The sequence below is a fragment of the Plectropomus leopardus genome, chromosome 7 (genome assembly GCF_008729295.1).
Source record: "Plectropomus leopardus isolate mb chromosome 7, YSFRI_Pleo_2.0, whole genome shotgun sequence".
Lineage (NCBI taxonomy): Eukaryota > Metazoa > Chordata > Actinopteri > Perciformes > Serranidae > Plectropomus > Plectropomus leopardus.
The window spans coordinates 8,181,763-8,199,606 of NC_056469.1; the positions used below are offsets into that span (position 1 = coordinate 8,181,763).

General features: G+C 39.0%; 1 protein-coding gene across 1 annotated transcript in view; it reads left to right on the forward strand.

The window, feature by feature from the left end:
- Nucleotides 1-9,849, forward strand: part of ibtk (inhibitor of Bruton agammaglobulinemia tyrosine kinase) — a 30,027-nt gene extending 20,178 nt beyond the window's left edge. Inside the window, exons 27-30 of the mRNA XM_042489806.1 lie at nucleotides 515-670; nucleotides 2,404-2,604; nucleotides 8,156-8,288; nucleotides 8,741-9,849. Of these exons, the coding sequence (XP_042345740.1) occupies nucleotides 515-670; nucleotides 2,404-2,604; nucleotides 8,156-8,288; nucleotides 8,741-8,866 (616 nt within the window). The 3' untranslated portion in view covers nucleotides 8,867-9,849. The remainder of the gene's footprint in view (nucleotides 1-514; nucleotides 671-2,403; nucleotides 2,605-8,155; nucleotides 8,289-8,740) is intronic.
- Nucleotides 9,850-17,844: the final 7,995 nt, after the last annotated feature.

Genomic DNA, 17,844 nt, shown 5'->3' on the forward strand with positions numbered 1-17,844 from the left:
AAGATTCCTTTTCCAGGGCAATTAAAATAAGTTTTAAGATCACCTAGTAGGATCAAGCTGGGCAGCTTCAGATCCTGCGGTAGCATGTTCCAGGTTGAAATCAGAAAATACGTTTTTGCCGAGCTCTTTGCATACTTAGGAAACACTGAAGGTATAAAGGCCTGGGAGCATAGGCTATGACTGCACTGTTTGAGTGACATGTTGGAGGATAAATACATAGGCAGCAGTCCAAGGATGGATTTTTAAATGAAGTTTTACCAATGCAAAAGTTTTCGTATGGATAATTAAAACCTGTGTACTCCTAGACTAGTTGATTGGGCTCAGTAATTGCGACCTATTAATGTCCATTGCTGTGAAATTACAGTTGAGCTGTTGCTTTATTTATGAAAATGGGATGCTTCATTTTGTCCTATTGCTGTATCTGAACGAAAGCTCCACTGCCACTCAAGTGAACATAATTTCTTTACTGTTATTCGCTTCAGCTAATGCTACATATTTTTCCTCCTGCCTGCAGTGTCAGCACCAGCATTAAGCACTCCCCTGTTCCAGCTAAACTGTCCCAAAAGCAGAGGAAGATGTTGGCTATGGCCAACAAGGAGGCCAGTGTGGAGTCCACTGCATCCAAACCAACCCCCACAGTCACCCCATCCAAAAGCAGTGGGAAGGCCTGGTAAGTGAGCCCAGAAATGAAGACCACTACTGTCCGCTTTTCTCAACTTTCAAGAAAGAACTTCTTCGTTCCTGTTGATTGGTTCATAGCCCGTCACTGGTGTGGCAGTTTTTAAATACTCTAAGTAAATATTATTTTATAATAAAAGGATAGTTTGCATTGTTGGTGTTTCAAAGGGTTAGTTCAGATTCACCACAGTCACACAATAACACAAATCATGTTCAGGGCAGCAGTATGGACAACAGCTCCTCTGTTCTACATGGTAAAATTAGAGTTTTTGCAGAGGATGTCTGGTGGCTTTTAACAGAACATAGATGGATGTGACAGCTTCAGTTCCCTTTTGGAAAAGACTGTGGCAGTAAGGTAAAGTGGTGAAAATATTGTAAGTATAAATGTAACACTCAAGTTGATACTGATTTCTTTTTCTAGGTAGAACTCTTTTTAGGTTGCTAAACTATGTTTTGTTGCAGCCCCTGTCCAAAGCAGTGCATTATTAAGCTTTTGTATCAGTATTTCTACCTGTTGCTCTAAACTAGGGGTGTGCCAACTGCTATCTACTGTAGGCATTACATTGACTATGTATAAATACCTAATACAACCCCACTTAAAAAATCCAAACTATCTCTTTCATAACAGATGACTTTGTGTTTTGTGGATAGGGTCACTCAGTCACAAACTCTCTGAGAATTGTCAGCCAACTGCAGTTCCTCTTAGCTCAACAGAGGGTTTTAATGTCTTTGAGCCAATTTTTTTTTTTATGTTAAATTGCCCGTAACTCTTGCTGCTCTCACCAGTGTTGTTTTTTTGTTGTAGCAGGCAGCTGTTTTCTGAGAAGCCCAACATACACCACTGGGCCAGCATCAAATGGCAGACAGACAAAGTTTGCATCTAGCTTGTGAACATATAAGAGAGGGATATGTCCCTCAGGTGGTGGTGGAGACCAAAGCAGAGCTAAAAAGAGAGTAAATAGTGAACTTTTGTTCATCAGGTGGCCAGAAACAGGACTCCAAATAAATGCCAATGGTCTTTATTGTCTAGATGTGTAAATAGGCAACTGTTTGCTAACACATTTGTTAAAAAAATTAGTCAAGTCACCCATAAATCAATGACCTACAATTTAGAAACGGATAGATGCTAAACAGAAAATGGGCCAAACACAAGTCAACTTTTAAGCTTTATAGTCTTAATGTGAAGTTAACATTATCTGACAGCACACACACAAATGGGAAATGCATTTAAAAACGCATTTTAGATTTCACAGAGCACAAGCTGCAGTCAGAATGTCATGTGGTCAGTGACAGGATTCCTCGGTCCATACATAATTTTTTTATTAGTGCCAAAGTTTTGCATGTACCAAGTAGTCATTGCGTGGTTTGCTGCTCTCATTGTGGGTAGAAACATCTGCACATCCACTTGAGAAAGTTATAAAGCATGATTCTCTCTGTATGAGACAAAATAATGGTTTCTGTTGACAGTACATCCTCCCACTCACCTGCTTAGCATTGTAGATTTATAAGAGAGATCTTAACAATATATCCAGGTGTAGATGCATTTTTAAGATTTTTCACACTAAGTGTATACGCTTTCTAGGCATACAGAACTTAACAAAATGAGAAGAAAACATAACAGATTACTTAGAGCAGCAACCAAAGTGCAACTGTTTTTTACTTTTATTGTGAATTGAATAAATCATACATAATCTTTCACTCTCTGTCATTTGTTTCCATCTGCAGGGCAACAGCAATCCAGTCCCCATCTTCCTCATGCTCATTTCGAGCGCTCCTGGAAGAGGAGGAGAACCGTTTGATCAGAGCGGGACAAACGGGAGGCCAGAGGGTCCAAGGTGCCCAATTATCCCCAGTTACTGCTACTCCTGCAGCCAGGAGGGTCACGTTCAAATGTGCCGAAAGCAGCGAGACAGAGAGACCCAGTGGGTGAGCATCTGTAACACACACTGGATTACAAACATGCAAGACATTCTTTACTGCTCTATTCCACTTGGTGGCACTGTTGAGGCATCTTCATGAAACTGCTGTTAGGTTTGTTTTTTTATTTAAATCAGCAGCCCACACACACACACACACACGCACACACACACACACACACACACACACACACACACACAGAATTTACACAAGAATCAAGATATCGCATTAATTTAATAGTCATTCCCCAGTTCTTCAATGCTAACTAACCTCATTACAATGCCTAATGTAAGCCTTAATTAAAAAACTTAAATCATCCATCCCTAATTATTTTCTCATCACATCATATCAAGAAAACTTTTTTTTTATTTTGTGGGGCCACTTGGAGATTTAAAATATATCTGACACAAACACACACTGGCTTTGGATAAAGAAACCAAAAGGGGAAGTAACGCTGAGTGTTTATCTGAGACTGAGTCTCAGTGTCGGCACAAAAAAAGATAAAATATTGAGCTGTGAGTCTGACAGAACAACTTGTTGAATATAAGTGCTGACTGACAGGATCTCGTATAGTCGGACAGATTGAGAGAGGTGTAACACTGGTCAGAGTGAGGTGAACAGCTCTAAATGACCCGGTACAACTGGGTTGACCTGACCACTGACACTGAGTCACAGAGACTTTTACAACATCTGCCGACAGCTGGACAAACACAGACGCACACACGCACAGCAGTGTGAGCTCCAGTCTGTAAATATTTATTTCTAGTTTAAACACATAAAAGTGTCCATGGAGGCAAATTATCTTTTATTATGTTTTTTTCTGATGTAGGCCTGTGTATGAGAGGGTTAAAAAAAAAGTTGGATGGTGGAAGTGTTGGGCCATTTCAGGCCTTAAAAGTGAATACCCAGCTTTTTTGTAAGCGCGTCTCTTTTATCTGATATCATACTTCCTCTGCTGTATCACTGCAGCATGAAGGTAATCTTTAAAGCAGACCTCTAGATATTAAACAGCTGTGTGAGTCACTCTAGTGAAGCTGGTGATGTTAATCAGTGTTGATAAGGGCAGCCCTCATGTCACATCAGATCATACAGAACAGGGAGCAGGTTTCAGGTTCCTCTTGGTATTTGGATGAGCAGAGAGATGGATGAGTTCAAGGCTCAGGAAGCAGCGGCAACCTCGTATATTCTCATCTCTGCCTTCTGGGACACTTTTTCCACATCCCAAGTCAGAATTAATAGAGATGCCTTTATAATCTTGTCAGGCTCTTTTTTTTCCCCCTCCCTCTCTTTATTTATTCTATGAGTGTTTCCAGAGGTGTCTCTTGGCCAGATTAGCATGCACTTTCCATATAGTTTTAACATGCATCATAGTGAGCGATTTGGAATGGTTTTGGCTGCATTAATAACAAACTATTAATGCAGCGTGTCTCCAAACCCTCACATAGCAGCTATGAAAAAGAGATCACTTGAAGCACACACAAATCAGACTGCAGGGAGCTCATGTCATCTATGTGACATGTCATATTTTACATGTCATGTTGAATAGATTTTCAGGAACCTTGTGGAATAGGAAAAAGTAAGACGGGTTGTGCACTGTCACATTCGAAGAATATAAATATTCAGAAAGGAAATAATGTCTTCTTCAATCTTTTTTTTGTAGGAATATACTTTTTTGTGTGTGTAAAAGCACATTAATCTATACAGCACAAGTCATGTACAAGGTAGCTTTAATTTGCTGCACAAACATTTAAACTTGAAAACAACTTTTAAAGATTAATTTGTACACAAGTTGTTTTTTTAATTTCAGAGACAATCTTGGTTAAAAAAGACACAAGACAAAAAAGGAAAGAAGCAGTAAATGCTTGCAGAAACTGTTCGATCATCTGACGATTTGTTACACGTGTGTTTCATTGTAACTGAAAGCAGCTTCTCTGATCTTTGTTGTAACTCTGCACACACCACGCTAATGTTTTGCAGAGGATCTTAGAGATCTGGCTTTTTCATAATGCACAAGCAGGTCATATTTTGAGGCTAGACAGTTTAGTTACTGATGTATAAGCAAATGCTTTGTATTCTGTTTTCTGCACAAGATTTTTGGGAGATAAACCAGGACTCAGACTATTATAGTTTCCTACCTAGTAATGACAGCATGTAATTCTTCCCCATAAGCTCACACTGGGTCTCTTATTTTGTAGCCACTATAATCAGTATTTTTAAAATAACAATGGATCTTATGCCTGAAAATGTGAAATGTGAAAGGGGTCTGTGGTCGAGATGAATCCACAGAGAACTATCACGTAACTCTACAGTTCCAATCACATCTATGAATCTGCTCTTTTAAGTTTTGATTTTCCAGTCGCAACTTTTTTGAAAAGTTTCGCTTCACTCTCACTTGGTCTTGTAGTAGTCTTTCAGTCACAGCAGGCAGCTGTTAATTTTTAGAGAAAAAAGTTACAAAGACCCTTTCCATGCCAAATGGGCTCATCCCAAACCAAGCTGGACTTACATTCTTTTGGTGGCCAGAAACATATCATAAAGTGAATATTAATGTTGCTCTGTATCTGCTCAATGTGTAAATAAGGCAAACAGCTGTTTGCTAACCTATTAGCCACATAAACTTTAAATTATGTCATTGTTGTGTTCATGGCTTGCTTCTGCTGTCCCCAGATACTGCCAAAGAAAAGTCTATGACATCACTCAGATTCTTTGTTTAGAGGGCTTTAGAGACCTTTTGAGGGGCAGGTGCTCAAAGTTAAAAAGGGGCAAAAGGAATAATAATTTAAAACACCAAACACGTACCTAACCTACAGCATAGCCTGTTGAATTGCAGCAACCTATATTCAGACAGAATGTATCATGTATCCAAACCACACAACTCTATTGTCATTGTCCCCTACCTGATGAAATCAGAGGATGATTATGATAAATTAATATGAGGTAATTATGAATTTTATGTCAGTTGAGCTGTTTCCCTGAAAATTTCCCTGAAACTCTTGGGAAATGAAAACACATGAAATTTGACATGGACATAGTCAAGGTCTTCCTAAATAGGAATCCTTTGAAAATTTTACATAACCTGTGAAGTTTTTTTGTTGTATTTTTTAAATAAAATTTCTATCATGAAGGATAGGTTGTGACTTTGCCTTTATATTTCCCAGTAGTCATAGTCAGGGTCGGCCTTTCAGTTAATCCATAAAGGAAAAGTTTTTGCGACTGGTCAAAGATTATTAGGCTATTGGATGATGTTTAAGTTTAGAGCTTCATTTTAAAAAATAAAAACAGTACAGTAGAATTTCAGATTTCGTTATAATTGGATTTTATATAATGTGCCATATAATGATGTTCTACTTGGTTTATTAAATGTGAGAAATTATTGCTGAAATGCAGTTTTTTCTTTTTGCTTTTTGGCCACTCCAAGCACCTGCACCATAACAAACAAGCATCAAAATCCAAGCGGTTACTGCCTTCACTGGGTATTCTCAAACAAGATGGCACTGTGTGATACTAATGCTATTAAAATAACAATAATCAAAACTCTCATTGCACATTTCACAGGTGAAAGGTCATTATGTGACGTAATGGGACTGAAGGAGCCAGGTCATTCTATGTACAGCTAAATTATTATTAACTGTAAGGTGTTTTTCTTGATAAAAAAGCCTTGACTAGGGCTCGTAGTAGCTCTGTGGATAGAGCGGTTGCCCCATGTACAAAGGCAGTGTCGTTGCCACAGTGGCCGCGGGTTCACTTCCACCTCATGGCCATTTGCTGCATGTCATCCCCTTTCTTTCCCCCGTTCATGCTTACATTCTGTCCTGTCATATAAAGCGAATAAAAAAAAAAAAAGCCTTGACCAAAGGGCACTTTGGACATCAAGGGGCAGGTGCTAAGGCATGCTTAGCTTTCCCCTCTGCACGTGCCTGCTTATTCATATTACTTCAGTTTTGTCTCTGTTGATTTAGAGAATGCTCATGGAAATCAAGGTTTTAATAGTATCAATGTACTGCAACAGGATGGAAGTCATTAGAAGCAAGTGATAGGTGTAGATTTAAGGATCTTTTGCATAATTCTGACAGGAAATATTGTTTTTGTAAATAAATTGTCCTGTACATGACTGGACGCATTAACACATTAAATAGAACAGGACCAAGATTTGGACCATGTGGAACCCCATATCAGCCCCAAAAATTCTGTACTCCAGATTAGGGGTAGGCTATGTGGCCGTAAAGTAAAACCACAATATTTCAGGGTATTTTTGTGATAAAGGCATTCTTGACGATATGACAAAATCACTGGGAATGTTTTATTAATAATTTTAAGAACATATAATTGTGTATATATATATATAACCATAAATAAGGTCTTTGGTTAACACTTAAAAAAAAAATCTATGACATAAAATACGTCACTAAATACCCCACTTGCAAACTTTGGAGCTTTTATGTGTACTTAAAAAGATGAATGCTAAATGAGACTAAAGATCATAATTTTGCCGAACCGAGCCGAACATGGCTTTACAATTTCGTAGTGGTGGCGATGCGACTGTTGTTTAGTTTGATCTGGCCTAACGATAGCTTTTTACTTATGGAAATTGCCAGAAGTAAAGATTATCTTGCTAAATGTAACATTCAGGCACCATAAACTTTTGTTTACCACAGAGCTAATTTTTTTAAATGATCCAAAGTCCAATGTGAAATCCCCATAGGCTTTTTGGCGAGGGAACCAGTGAAATGTTAGCTTCCGGGTTGGCCCACAGAAAAACGTTATTTTTGGGGCACTCTATTAGGACAGCCTTATGATAAAATCACTGATGAAACTGATTCCTGTTTGCACATGGCGAGAGAGGAGAGGGAGATAGTGACGATGTGCTGCTGTCACTGTGCTGCCTGGAGCTGCTGACAGTCTACTCTGAGAGATAAGTTGCACGAAGAGCCTGAAAAGTGCAGGGCTGTTCGTAAAGCATTCAGGATACTCAGCCCACTCATTCCATACTACTGAAATCACTCCTGGCCGGTAGAATTTAGCTTTTAGCCACACTTGTTGTTGCCTTATGTATCGGTATAATGCCGTTATGTTAAGTCAAAATTTTGCCATTATTGTGATATGAGTTTCTCTAATAATCTTAAAAATTATACCCCTGAAAAATAAGCAGTCTAAGCCAGTTTAGACTGCTTGTTTTTCCCCACAAAGTCCTAGTCTAACCAACAGTATTTTGAGATCCATTCTATCAAAAGTCTTCTGTGCATCTGTGCTTTTGCAAAGATTATTTAAAACTCTATTAAGACTTTCTCAGTGCTGTGATTCTGATGGAGTTCAGGCTGATTGATAGAGGTATATTTTAACTTGAGTCCTGTTAGGCAGTCATAGAAGAGGTTTGTTAAATCTAGGTGGACAGGTGACCGTTCACACACAGGAGCTTGTCAGTAGTAGTTGATTCAACCTTTGTCCACGCACTTAGACTCTTGTTGCTTTCACTATCGCAGCAACAGGCACTGATCCCCGTCCTCTCTCTCTCTTTCTCTCTCTCTGTCTCTCTGTCTGTGCCACCCGTCTCTCCCCTCAGGCCCTGGGTGCTCGGAGCAGTGGGCAGCCCTCCCCTCTCCTCCCTGGTGACCTTTGCCTCCATCGTGGAGGAGGAGAAGGAGCAGGAAGCTGCACTGATCCGCAGCCGGGAGAAGCCGCTGGCACTCATCCAGGTAACATGTCTGGGTGCATTAGTGCTCACACACTCAGCCACACATGCACCACACACTCTTGCCATGACTGAATGTATAGCTCTTGTGTTTGCAGCTTCCAAGTGGAAAATATAATGGTGGTGTTTAAGCGTGGTTAATGGCCACAGCGTGCATCTCCTTTCTATTCCTAGCTGGCAGGCGTGTATCTAATGAACATCATGCCGTGTGCAGTGCTGGTTAGAAATGAGGTGCCTCCAGTTTTGTCTTTCGACAGCACTCTCCGCACTTCTCCAGGCTTCTGTCAACCCCTTCTTAAAACGCTTTTCCCCCTATGGCTTTTCTGGTTGCCATTACGTAAAATACTCTTATTATCATTAAGCTCTCAGTGTCAGCGTTTTCTATTTCACCCCAAAAGAAGTGTGGTTTTTTTTGCCCACAATATCCCTTTTTCTTGTCTTTTTCTGTCCTTGTAGATTGAAGAACGGGCAATCCAAGACCTTCTGTTCCATTATAAAGCGCGCGACAACCCCGATGAGCTGATAGTGGTGGAGAGGTCCTCCAGAGGTCCCATTGCAGCCCCAACCTGGAACAAACACTAGTGTTTAACAGCACAGCCGCTTACATACCATCAAAGTGAGAACATCCCCTGCAGTTATCTGTACTGTTGGCAGCATCCCAGCTGCAGCTTCCCTGGAACATCCTCAGATTCATCAGTTCTTGTGAGATGTAGCTCAGACTCCAGCCCAGCGCGGGAGGAGTCTGATACAAGTTAATGCTCGTCTCTGCAGTGTTACTTTAATTTTATTGCTGCTCAACTTTTTGTTTGTATGATTGAGAGAGAGCGTGTTTTTCATAACTGAATGTGGTCCTGAAAAGAAGTTTTAGGTCTTTACTTGGCAAAGGGATGATGCAAAAAGTAAAGAACCAAATGATTATTTGAAGTTTAAGTTGCCAAAGAAATGCAAAAGCCACAAAATGGGTCCAAGCTACGTCACCTCGAGGGCTTATGCGTGTTTAATCCCTGGAAGCTCTCAATGTGATTGAGAAAGTAAGAGTGCCAATTATCAACCGTGGCAGAGCGTCATTTGCTCTTAAGAGGTATTCACCAAGGCAGCATGTTTAGTTTCTTTTTATGGTTCTTTTTTCTTCTTGGTACTTACATTGTCTGAGTGATTGCTTCAGCTGACATGCAGTGGCATGGTAACCTTGCTGGATGTGTATATTAAATATGAACAAAAACATGCATTCATATTTAAAATACATATTTTGATGCAGTTATAGTGAATGATTGTGTGAAACTGGCTTGCTAGTCTTTGAAGTCATCACTAGTGTTTTAGAGAAGGTGTTGTGCCTTTATCGAATAATACAGATACAGCAGCTAAAATACCATTTTTCTCCTCATTATTTAGTTGTTTTGCTCTCCAGTGTTTCTCCTGGAGCCAATAAGGTGTAAGTTTTCTCAGTGCCCCAGTTCTGCCGTTCTGGACCTTGTAATCTCATTTCAGGATGCCATTTGTGTGTGTGAGGTAAATGGATGTAAAGAGAAAATGGCATGTAATAAAATATCTCACCTGTGCAATGATCCCGTCTCCGTTTCAGTGTAGATTGCAGTGGACAGAATGAAAGGAGAGAGATTACATTTTCTTAATTACCTTCTTGCCTTTTTGTGTCTTTTAATATAGCAGAAACTTGGTCCTTTACTGAAAAGTGTGGCTCTCACTGTATCTAATAAAGATTTAATCTGCCCATCTCCTGACACTTCAGCTGCCCTGCATGAACAAAGCACCATTATGAAGTCTCAGCCTGTGATTAACTGTGATGACCCTGATCTGAACAGCAAGTGTGGCGATTTAGAGATTTTATTGGCTGTAATTACAGGTAGAGCATCACATCGGAAGTCAGGGAGAGACGGCTCATGGTGGAAATATTAATTACACATTAGGATCTATTAGCCAATGCGGAGATGACACATGAATCAAAGCCTTAGAGAAAAAAGTCTGCTGCTTTACATCACCCCACAATGAGCCAGGCTGATACCACAGGCCTGAAAACCAATGTGGAATTTTTCAAAAGGGACTGCTCATCCGAACCGTCCATGCTCTGAATAAAAATGTGATGTTTTTGTAGGTACAAAGCCACATTACATGTTTTAAAATTAGGCATGAAAGCAATCTACCTAATGTACTTGAACATGTGTGCTCTCCATGAGTGCCTTTACATATGCATAAGTACGCATGTTTTGATTTATTTCTGGATATGATGTTTATATGGAATATCACTCGCAACCTAGTCATCCATATCTCTGTATACATGATTCTAACAATATCCGGGTTTGCAATCTTTTGTGTGCAGTTGAATCTCGATATTTCCCCTTCAACATTGCCTGTCATGTTGCAAATGTCTTCATTTAAGCTGATTTTAAACTGGATGTTATTTAACTGTCAATGATATGAAAGTGGATATTTATGTTACAATTTTTTTAATTTTACCGAATTATAATGTTCATGTTACTTTGGTCAGCATACTACCACTTTGTAGAGGATACTGGATATTTGGATATTTATTTTATTTTTATTTTTTTTATGAACAAGCTGTATTTTTTTGCACTCCAGCAACTTATTGTCCCTTTAACTGGACCAATTGTGAATTTTGATGTTAAAAATATGAATAGTTATTAGTATTGGGTAAAATCAGAATACTTTACTACTACAATCGTTAAAAGAATATTAACTAAAAATGGAAAAATTGTTAAATGTATCTATTTATGTTAAATGGTGTAATGTAATCATACAAGTACAATTTTGACTGAATGACAGATTATCAGATCCAGGGCTTTTTATTACTGGTAGCTATCGGTTTATAACCATTTATCCAATAACAATTACTTTGTGCTATCTTTTTAACAGTTTGTCCTTTACTCTTAGCTATAACCACTGAGCTGTTTTAAAAATGTTTTTGTTTTGTTTTTTTTTTAGCTATTTCAAACATTTATCAGTTTAGCTAGAGCCATTTAGCTATTACTTTTAGCTGTAACAATTTAGCCAGCTGTTGTATGGAAATTTGAAAAAATGAAAATAATGCCATTAGTCCAATTCATCTTTAACTTTGTTTACTGTGTGTTTTATCTCTTTCTCTGGCTAGTAATTGACACTCAAAATGCAAGTGTAGGGAGGTGGAGAAAGAGTCTGTAACTATAAGTGTAGAAAAGCATACAAAAAGAGCAGTTACACTAAATAAACAGGGAAAGGCAACCAGGTGGCATTTTTTTAAAAATGTTTTAAAAGGTGGTGGATTCTTAACATGACATTATCATATGTGCACTTTAAGATGATATCACTACTTTTATTTAAAGTATTATGGTTAATATCAAGACCCATATATCATGCCACCTCTAATTTAAACTATGCATTTGTATAATTTATCAATTACATAACTACTTGTGTCATCTTGCTCCTGAGGTCACAGATTGAAACAAACTGAAACTTCTCTCATTTGTCTCTGTGCCAAGCATGTAGGAAAACTACAGCGGCTGATGCTGAAAAGCCAATGGGTTTCTCTTGAGTTAGTGTTTAAATTGTCCATCGTTGGCTACTGTAGAAACAACATGGTGGACTCCGTGGAGGAGGACCTGCTTTGTATGTTAACAGCTGATTCTAAGGTAACAAAAACACAACAATTGCTTTTTTATGGTGATTATACACTACGGCAAACATACTTATAATATTATGTTCAAGTTCTATCAGTATATCCTCCTAAATCTTACACACTGGACCTTTATCCATTCATCTAAATAAGCATTTAGTCATAACTTTGAGCAATTTTAATGATGTGTCCAGTAGTTTGAGCTTTCAATTTGAACCAATTATCAGTTGCCCTAGTTTTAGCTCTAATTTAGTTTCTTTAAGCTATATATTTAACCTTTTTGTTATGTATTTCAACTTGTCTGCCTGCCAGTTTTTAAGCACTTTATCACTATGGCAACATGACTTGTTCAGATTTTAAAACTGACTCAGTGTGTGGATACCTGTGTGTATGTGTGTTTTTAATGTAATTTTTTTTTTTGTACTTTTTCAGTTGACCTCCATCCATGGCCTCCCCCGGGAAACTGCAGAACCATCCCTGAGACAAGGACCCCTGGTCAGTCATCGCTGCTGCAGGGCTTTGCAGAGAAGGGCGGAGCCGTGGAGCATATTTGGGGAAGGTGCACTCTTCCTTTGGAGAGATGGTGGAGAACAGGCCCTGGCCATCGAGCCTTCCTGCCAGGCAGATGGGAAAGTCATAGGGCCGGCCTCCAGACGGTGAGGATAACTCCAGGATTAATTTGTTTATGGAGAAAAAGGTACGTTACTAGACACTCCACGGAATACTTCCTACATCCCCAAACCGCTTTAGTGCCAGTGCAAAATGAGCGAGGTCAAAACCCACATTTATCAGTGTCAGTCATCTATTAAGGTCTAATGATTGTAAATGACTCTTAAGTAGTTCTGCGAATTCTTTACCATGTATCAGTCCAGCATGCCTGGGAAGAACATGTTTTTCAATTTTTTATCCTTTTCTGAGTAGATTGGCTAATCTTGTTCTACAACTGAGCTAGCAAGTTGAAACTGTCTGATTTTTTTGTGTGATTAAGGGTGATGTTTTTTTTGGGTCACATTTTAATGAAACAGCAAACCTTGCAGCAACACTTTTTTCCACCAACTTCGGAAGTAGGTTAAAGTCATGGTCAAGATAAAAAAAACGAGATAATTGATAAAAAATGATGTCAACACTCTGCAGCACTTGTAATAACCCAGTGTCACATCAGTGAATGCAAAAAGAAGTTTATAATGACCTTTTTAAATTTATTTGTGCAATAGTAGTAAAAAAGGCGCCTGTAATTAGTAATTGTATTAACCTGTTAAATCTAGTCAGTAGTCTGCAGAGGAACCTGAGGAAATAGATACTGTATTTAGAGCCTATTTTCCTCCTCCATTGTGGTTCATTAGTGATCAAGCGTCATTTACACTTTCCTGGGCTGGAAAACAAATTCAAAATCGAAGCTTATTTGGAATTAAAAAATGGTTTCCACAGTATTTTCCCACCATGCAACACTGTGGGGACATTGACTAAATGGAAGTTTTAATTATATAGTTATTTTTCTTTGAGGCCATAACATAACAATTCCAAATTTAAATAATACATTTAATGTCTGAGTTATACTCTTTTTATCTATGCTAAAATAGTCATTCAAGAAAAGAAGAAATATAATGTGATTACAAACTTATAACAGCAGCGTATGTTGTGCTAATTTTTGTATTTGAAATGATGCACAACACATTTCCATTTGATGGAATGGTGAAACTCGGGAGGCATCAGAATAATAAAACCATATTTGTGCACATGATTTAATGATATGTGCTCACAATTGACTTCTTTAAACATCTTCCGGGCTCCATTTGAAATTTCAAGCTACCTTAGGTACTTAAAGGAAAAAGCAGAAGTTAAGAGTTTACTTACTTTATTTTTACAAATACAAATAAAGTATATGTCCTCATTAGTTATTCTAGATTGCATACAGTTGAATAAAATAACATCCAGTGTCTATCAAAATGCCCACATATCATTGGCCATTATCATGTGCATTTTACCTGCATAGGAACTAGAGATACTGTTATGTAATATGAATTTAAAGTCTAAATGACAAAAAAGTTTAATGTCAGCCTGAACACTTGCTTAGATTTATTTAGGAATTATTGTAACATGATTGAGATGGATTTGCATCAGTCAGTTTTAGATGACATCAAAAAGCACATATGTGGTGGTTCAGAGTGGGAACAGTAGGTCATTTAAGAACTTGATAGCTGGTCCTTCATAATACCTTTAGAGTTACTTAAGAGTTATTCATACTCCTCTTTGGCTTGACTGCTTACCTGTGGTTCAGTCAGAGAGCGGTAAAGGTTCGACTAGCCCTCTCAATCCTATTTGGTGGACATGGAGCCAGTTAGCCCTGGATTACCTGTCCTCTCCACAGCCGTCAATCTGCTGGCAGCTTTACAAAGATCATTAGGATCTCAGGAACTCTTAGTTTTACTCTGAGAGTGTGACGAGAACGTGCCATCTCTCCTGTCGTCCTGGCTGCCGTTCAGCTGATGTCTCTTGGCCTCCTCTCATTGTCAGTTTGACAGCCTCGGAGCCACGTGTCTCCTGGCAAACAGCGTGGTCTTGTGACTTTGTCTAAGCTTTGTCATAAAGTAGTGCCAAACCAGTGGATGTGATGACAGTCGTTGTGAATGTGTAGGAATGTGAGGGATTTTTTTTGTAAAGTTTTCAGATGCTGCTACCATCATAATCATAACTCTTTCTTTTCTCGTCTGCAGTTTTTTTTTTTGTCTAAAAGTTTTGCACTTTTGTACACACACACACCCTTCCGTATTTTTACTGATATTTCATGCAAAATATATTTGCACACATGGTTGACCTACCTGATTTTGAATACAGCCAAACAATGGTCCAATTCTAATTTTGCTCTGACTAACTAATCAGTCTTTTTAAAGTAAAGGTTCAGCATTTAGGGACAGACAGTTATGTGCTTTTGTGCCAGATGAGAACTTTAACATCACTGTCATGTCTCCACAGTGAAGTTGCATCCAATGGCCAGATAGCTTAGCTTAGCATAAAGACTGGCAACAGGGTAGTCTGAGTCACCAGATGTAGACTGTGTGGCTATAAACCTGCCACTGGTCAATTTAGGCTGGCATTCTCCTCCCCTACCCTATCTGCTTGTCACCGTTTCTCAACAGGAAACAACGACCTCTATAACCTACACGTAGAAAAAGGCAAGTTTAAAAAACGGACTGTGCAGTAAAGCATTCCTGCTTTGTTCTCTCTGTGACTTCGTCTCTCGGGACTTTTCTACCCCGTGTTGATCTGTTTTCTAATGAGGCTAGTTGGAGTTGATTTGCCAAATACTTTTACCCTGGAAGTGACATGTGCCATGCATCCATTCCTTTTCACACAACCTTGCTTGATGGTCTTTGTAAAAATATTCTGTGAATCATGTCTGGTTTCTGCAGGTCGAGTGAGCTCCTCCAGAGCTCAAGTATAGTTAGGCCCCACTTGGGCACAGATTATCAAATAATGTTTGTCTTTTTTGTCACTAAAAGTCGAATCACATCGTTGACGTATGTCTTTTAGGTCTACTGTTTTCCATGGCATTTTCTTTTGCGATGAATAACCATTGTAATGACAGTCTTTGCCTTTCTATGTGTAAATGTTCCACTGACACTGTTTCTCAAGGGCAAGGGTGAATTTTCATGCACCAATTTCATCAAAGTCTTGCATTGTAAAGTTAGATGCAATACAAGGATTGTTCAAGGACAAAGAAATCCACTTTTCAGCATCTTTAAAGCTCACTAATTAACACGATATATCTCGTCTGTTTCATCTGTAAAAAAACTGTGTGTAAAAACCATGAAAATGTTTTTGGCGTTTTATATTGATTTGTAGTTTTACCAAATGTTGCTGCTGGAAACCTTCGCGGTGTCGACAAGACTTTAAGAAGTTTCTGTGTCTGGCCAAAAAATAGTCCACCTCCATAAAGCACGAATTGTCATTTTTGGACAGAGCTAGGCTAACTGTTTTTTGTGTTACAGTCTTTGAGCTAAGTTAAGCTAAGCAGCTGCCTGCTGCAGCTTTATATTTGCTTTAAATATATGAGACAGGTATCTGTCTTTTCATCTCACTCTCTGCAAGGAAAAAAAAGCGTATTTTCACCAAAACGTCAAACTATTTCTCCACTAAATAACGATATGTTTGGTCCAAGACACCACTGATCCTTTTGACTTTTGTTTCATCCCTCTGCCTCGAATGATTGTGAAGACATGTTGTTACTGTAAGTGGACTCATCTGTAAAATGGACTGGGTGCAATTAAGCATGCACTTGCAGTGACACAGATTAGAAAACCACTCTTGAGGTGGGGTTGCTGGATGTGGATATTCTCCAGCATGCCTTCAGCACGGTATGGACATCCAGGTGGGGGAGAGGCTGTCATACTGTTGAATCCACTGAAAGCAAGTTAGCCAGAGACAGCACATACAGTACCGTGATCACAGCATGTCTGTAGCATCTATTAGTCTCTCAAGTGCTTCAGCAGCAGCATTTAGCTGCTTTACTGTCTCTGGACCTGCAGGCTGTGAGATCTCAAAGACCCTATAATAAGGCAGATGAGGTGAGATGTGTCTATCTTTCTGTGAAACACGATCTGCTCTGTAACCTCCAGCGTTAATCTGCCAGGTTAATTTGAAACCAAGCTCATCACACATGCCAGGATCAAAAAGAGCTGAAATAAAAAGGGTCCTCTGTGCTGAAGTGATTGCTTCTTCTCTCCACGAACCATGCATAACCCCCTACTTTTCCTTGATGGTGGAGTGGTTTTGCAGCTTTTTGTCACTGGGGGTCAAAAGCAGTTTGACTGAAAAGGGCTGGAAATCCCATTTTTGTCCTTGTGCCTCTGATCCACAACCAAAACTAACTCTGCCGTCAGCAGTGGGAATATCTCTCCGACAGGCGGGACAAACTAATGTAACCCTCCTGGAAATCCAGTTATCTCTGTGAAGGGTGGGTGAGGAGTCTCAGAGGCAATGACTGGATCTTTGTTTTTTTTAGTTATGTCGTCGCACACGTTTCCACAAGCAACGCTGGATCAGAAACTGCTCGCCTGCGTGTAAGGCCATCGTCACGCTGCATAGATTCTGAGGTCAAGTGTTTCAGATTAAATTTGACGCCGTGTTACTCCGTCTTCCTTACTTCTCTCACTCACACCAGCAGCAGGAAAAGGATTTCCACCTCTGTTGACAGTTTAAAATATGAAATGTCTATTGGCTGATACAACATTTAAATCGCCTGCTGTCATCACAACAGACTGTGCACGCAAGCCAGCAGAGCTTTTTTTGCACTTTGCATGCATTGTTTCATCACTCATCACTGCTTATTGGCTAATGCAACATCACCAGCAGCTCTGCTCTTTCCTCCTTCGCTAATGTTAGGTTGGTAGAAAAGGTCAGGTTTTCTCTGGATTTCTCTTAATGAGACAGAAATTCTAATAATTACCGTGGAGGAGCCTGAACCTCAGCTTTTCTTCTGGCTGACACTGTAAACAAACAAAATCCCACTCAGGTCATTCCTTATGGATTAATTAGAAGATAGGTAGAAAATCAAAATGAAACTGTGGAGACATTTTTCATAGGCTCTCCTTATGCAGCCCCATTTTAGAAGATAACCCTTAACCCTAACCCTACGCCTAACCCTGTCAATAGGCCTGTGGGTTTTTTTTGCTGATATGATATCGATAGTATTTTACATTGATGTCATTGATATTGATACTCATATTGAATTTGTCACAATGATGCAGGAATTCAGTGTTTCCAAAAAAAATGTTATTCTTGTAAAGGAGGAAACAAGAGTTGGACTTAATTTCTTCACAAAACCTTTAAAACAGAAAAGAAAACTCTGGATTACAGAGTCCCAAAGTGTTCAATATTAAATAAATAAACAGGGCAATATCAAAGAAGTAACTAAGCAAGTCAATAACTTGAGTAA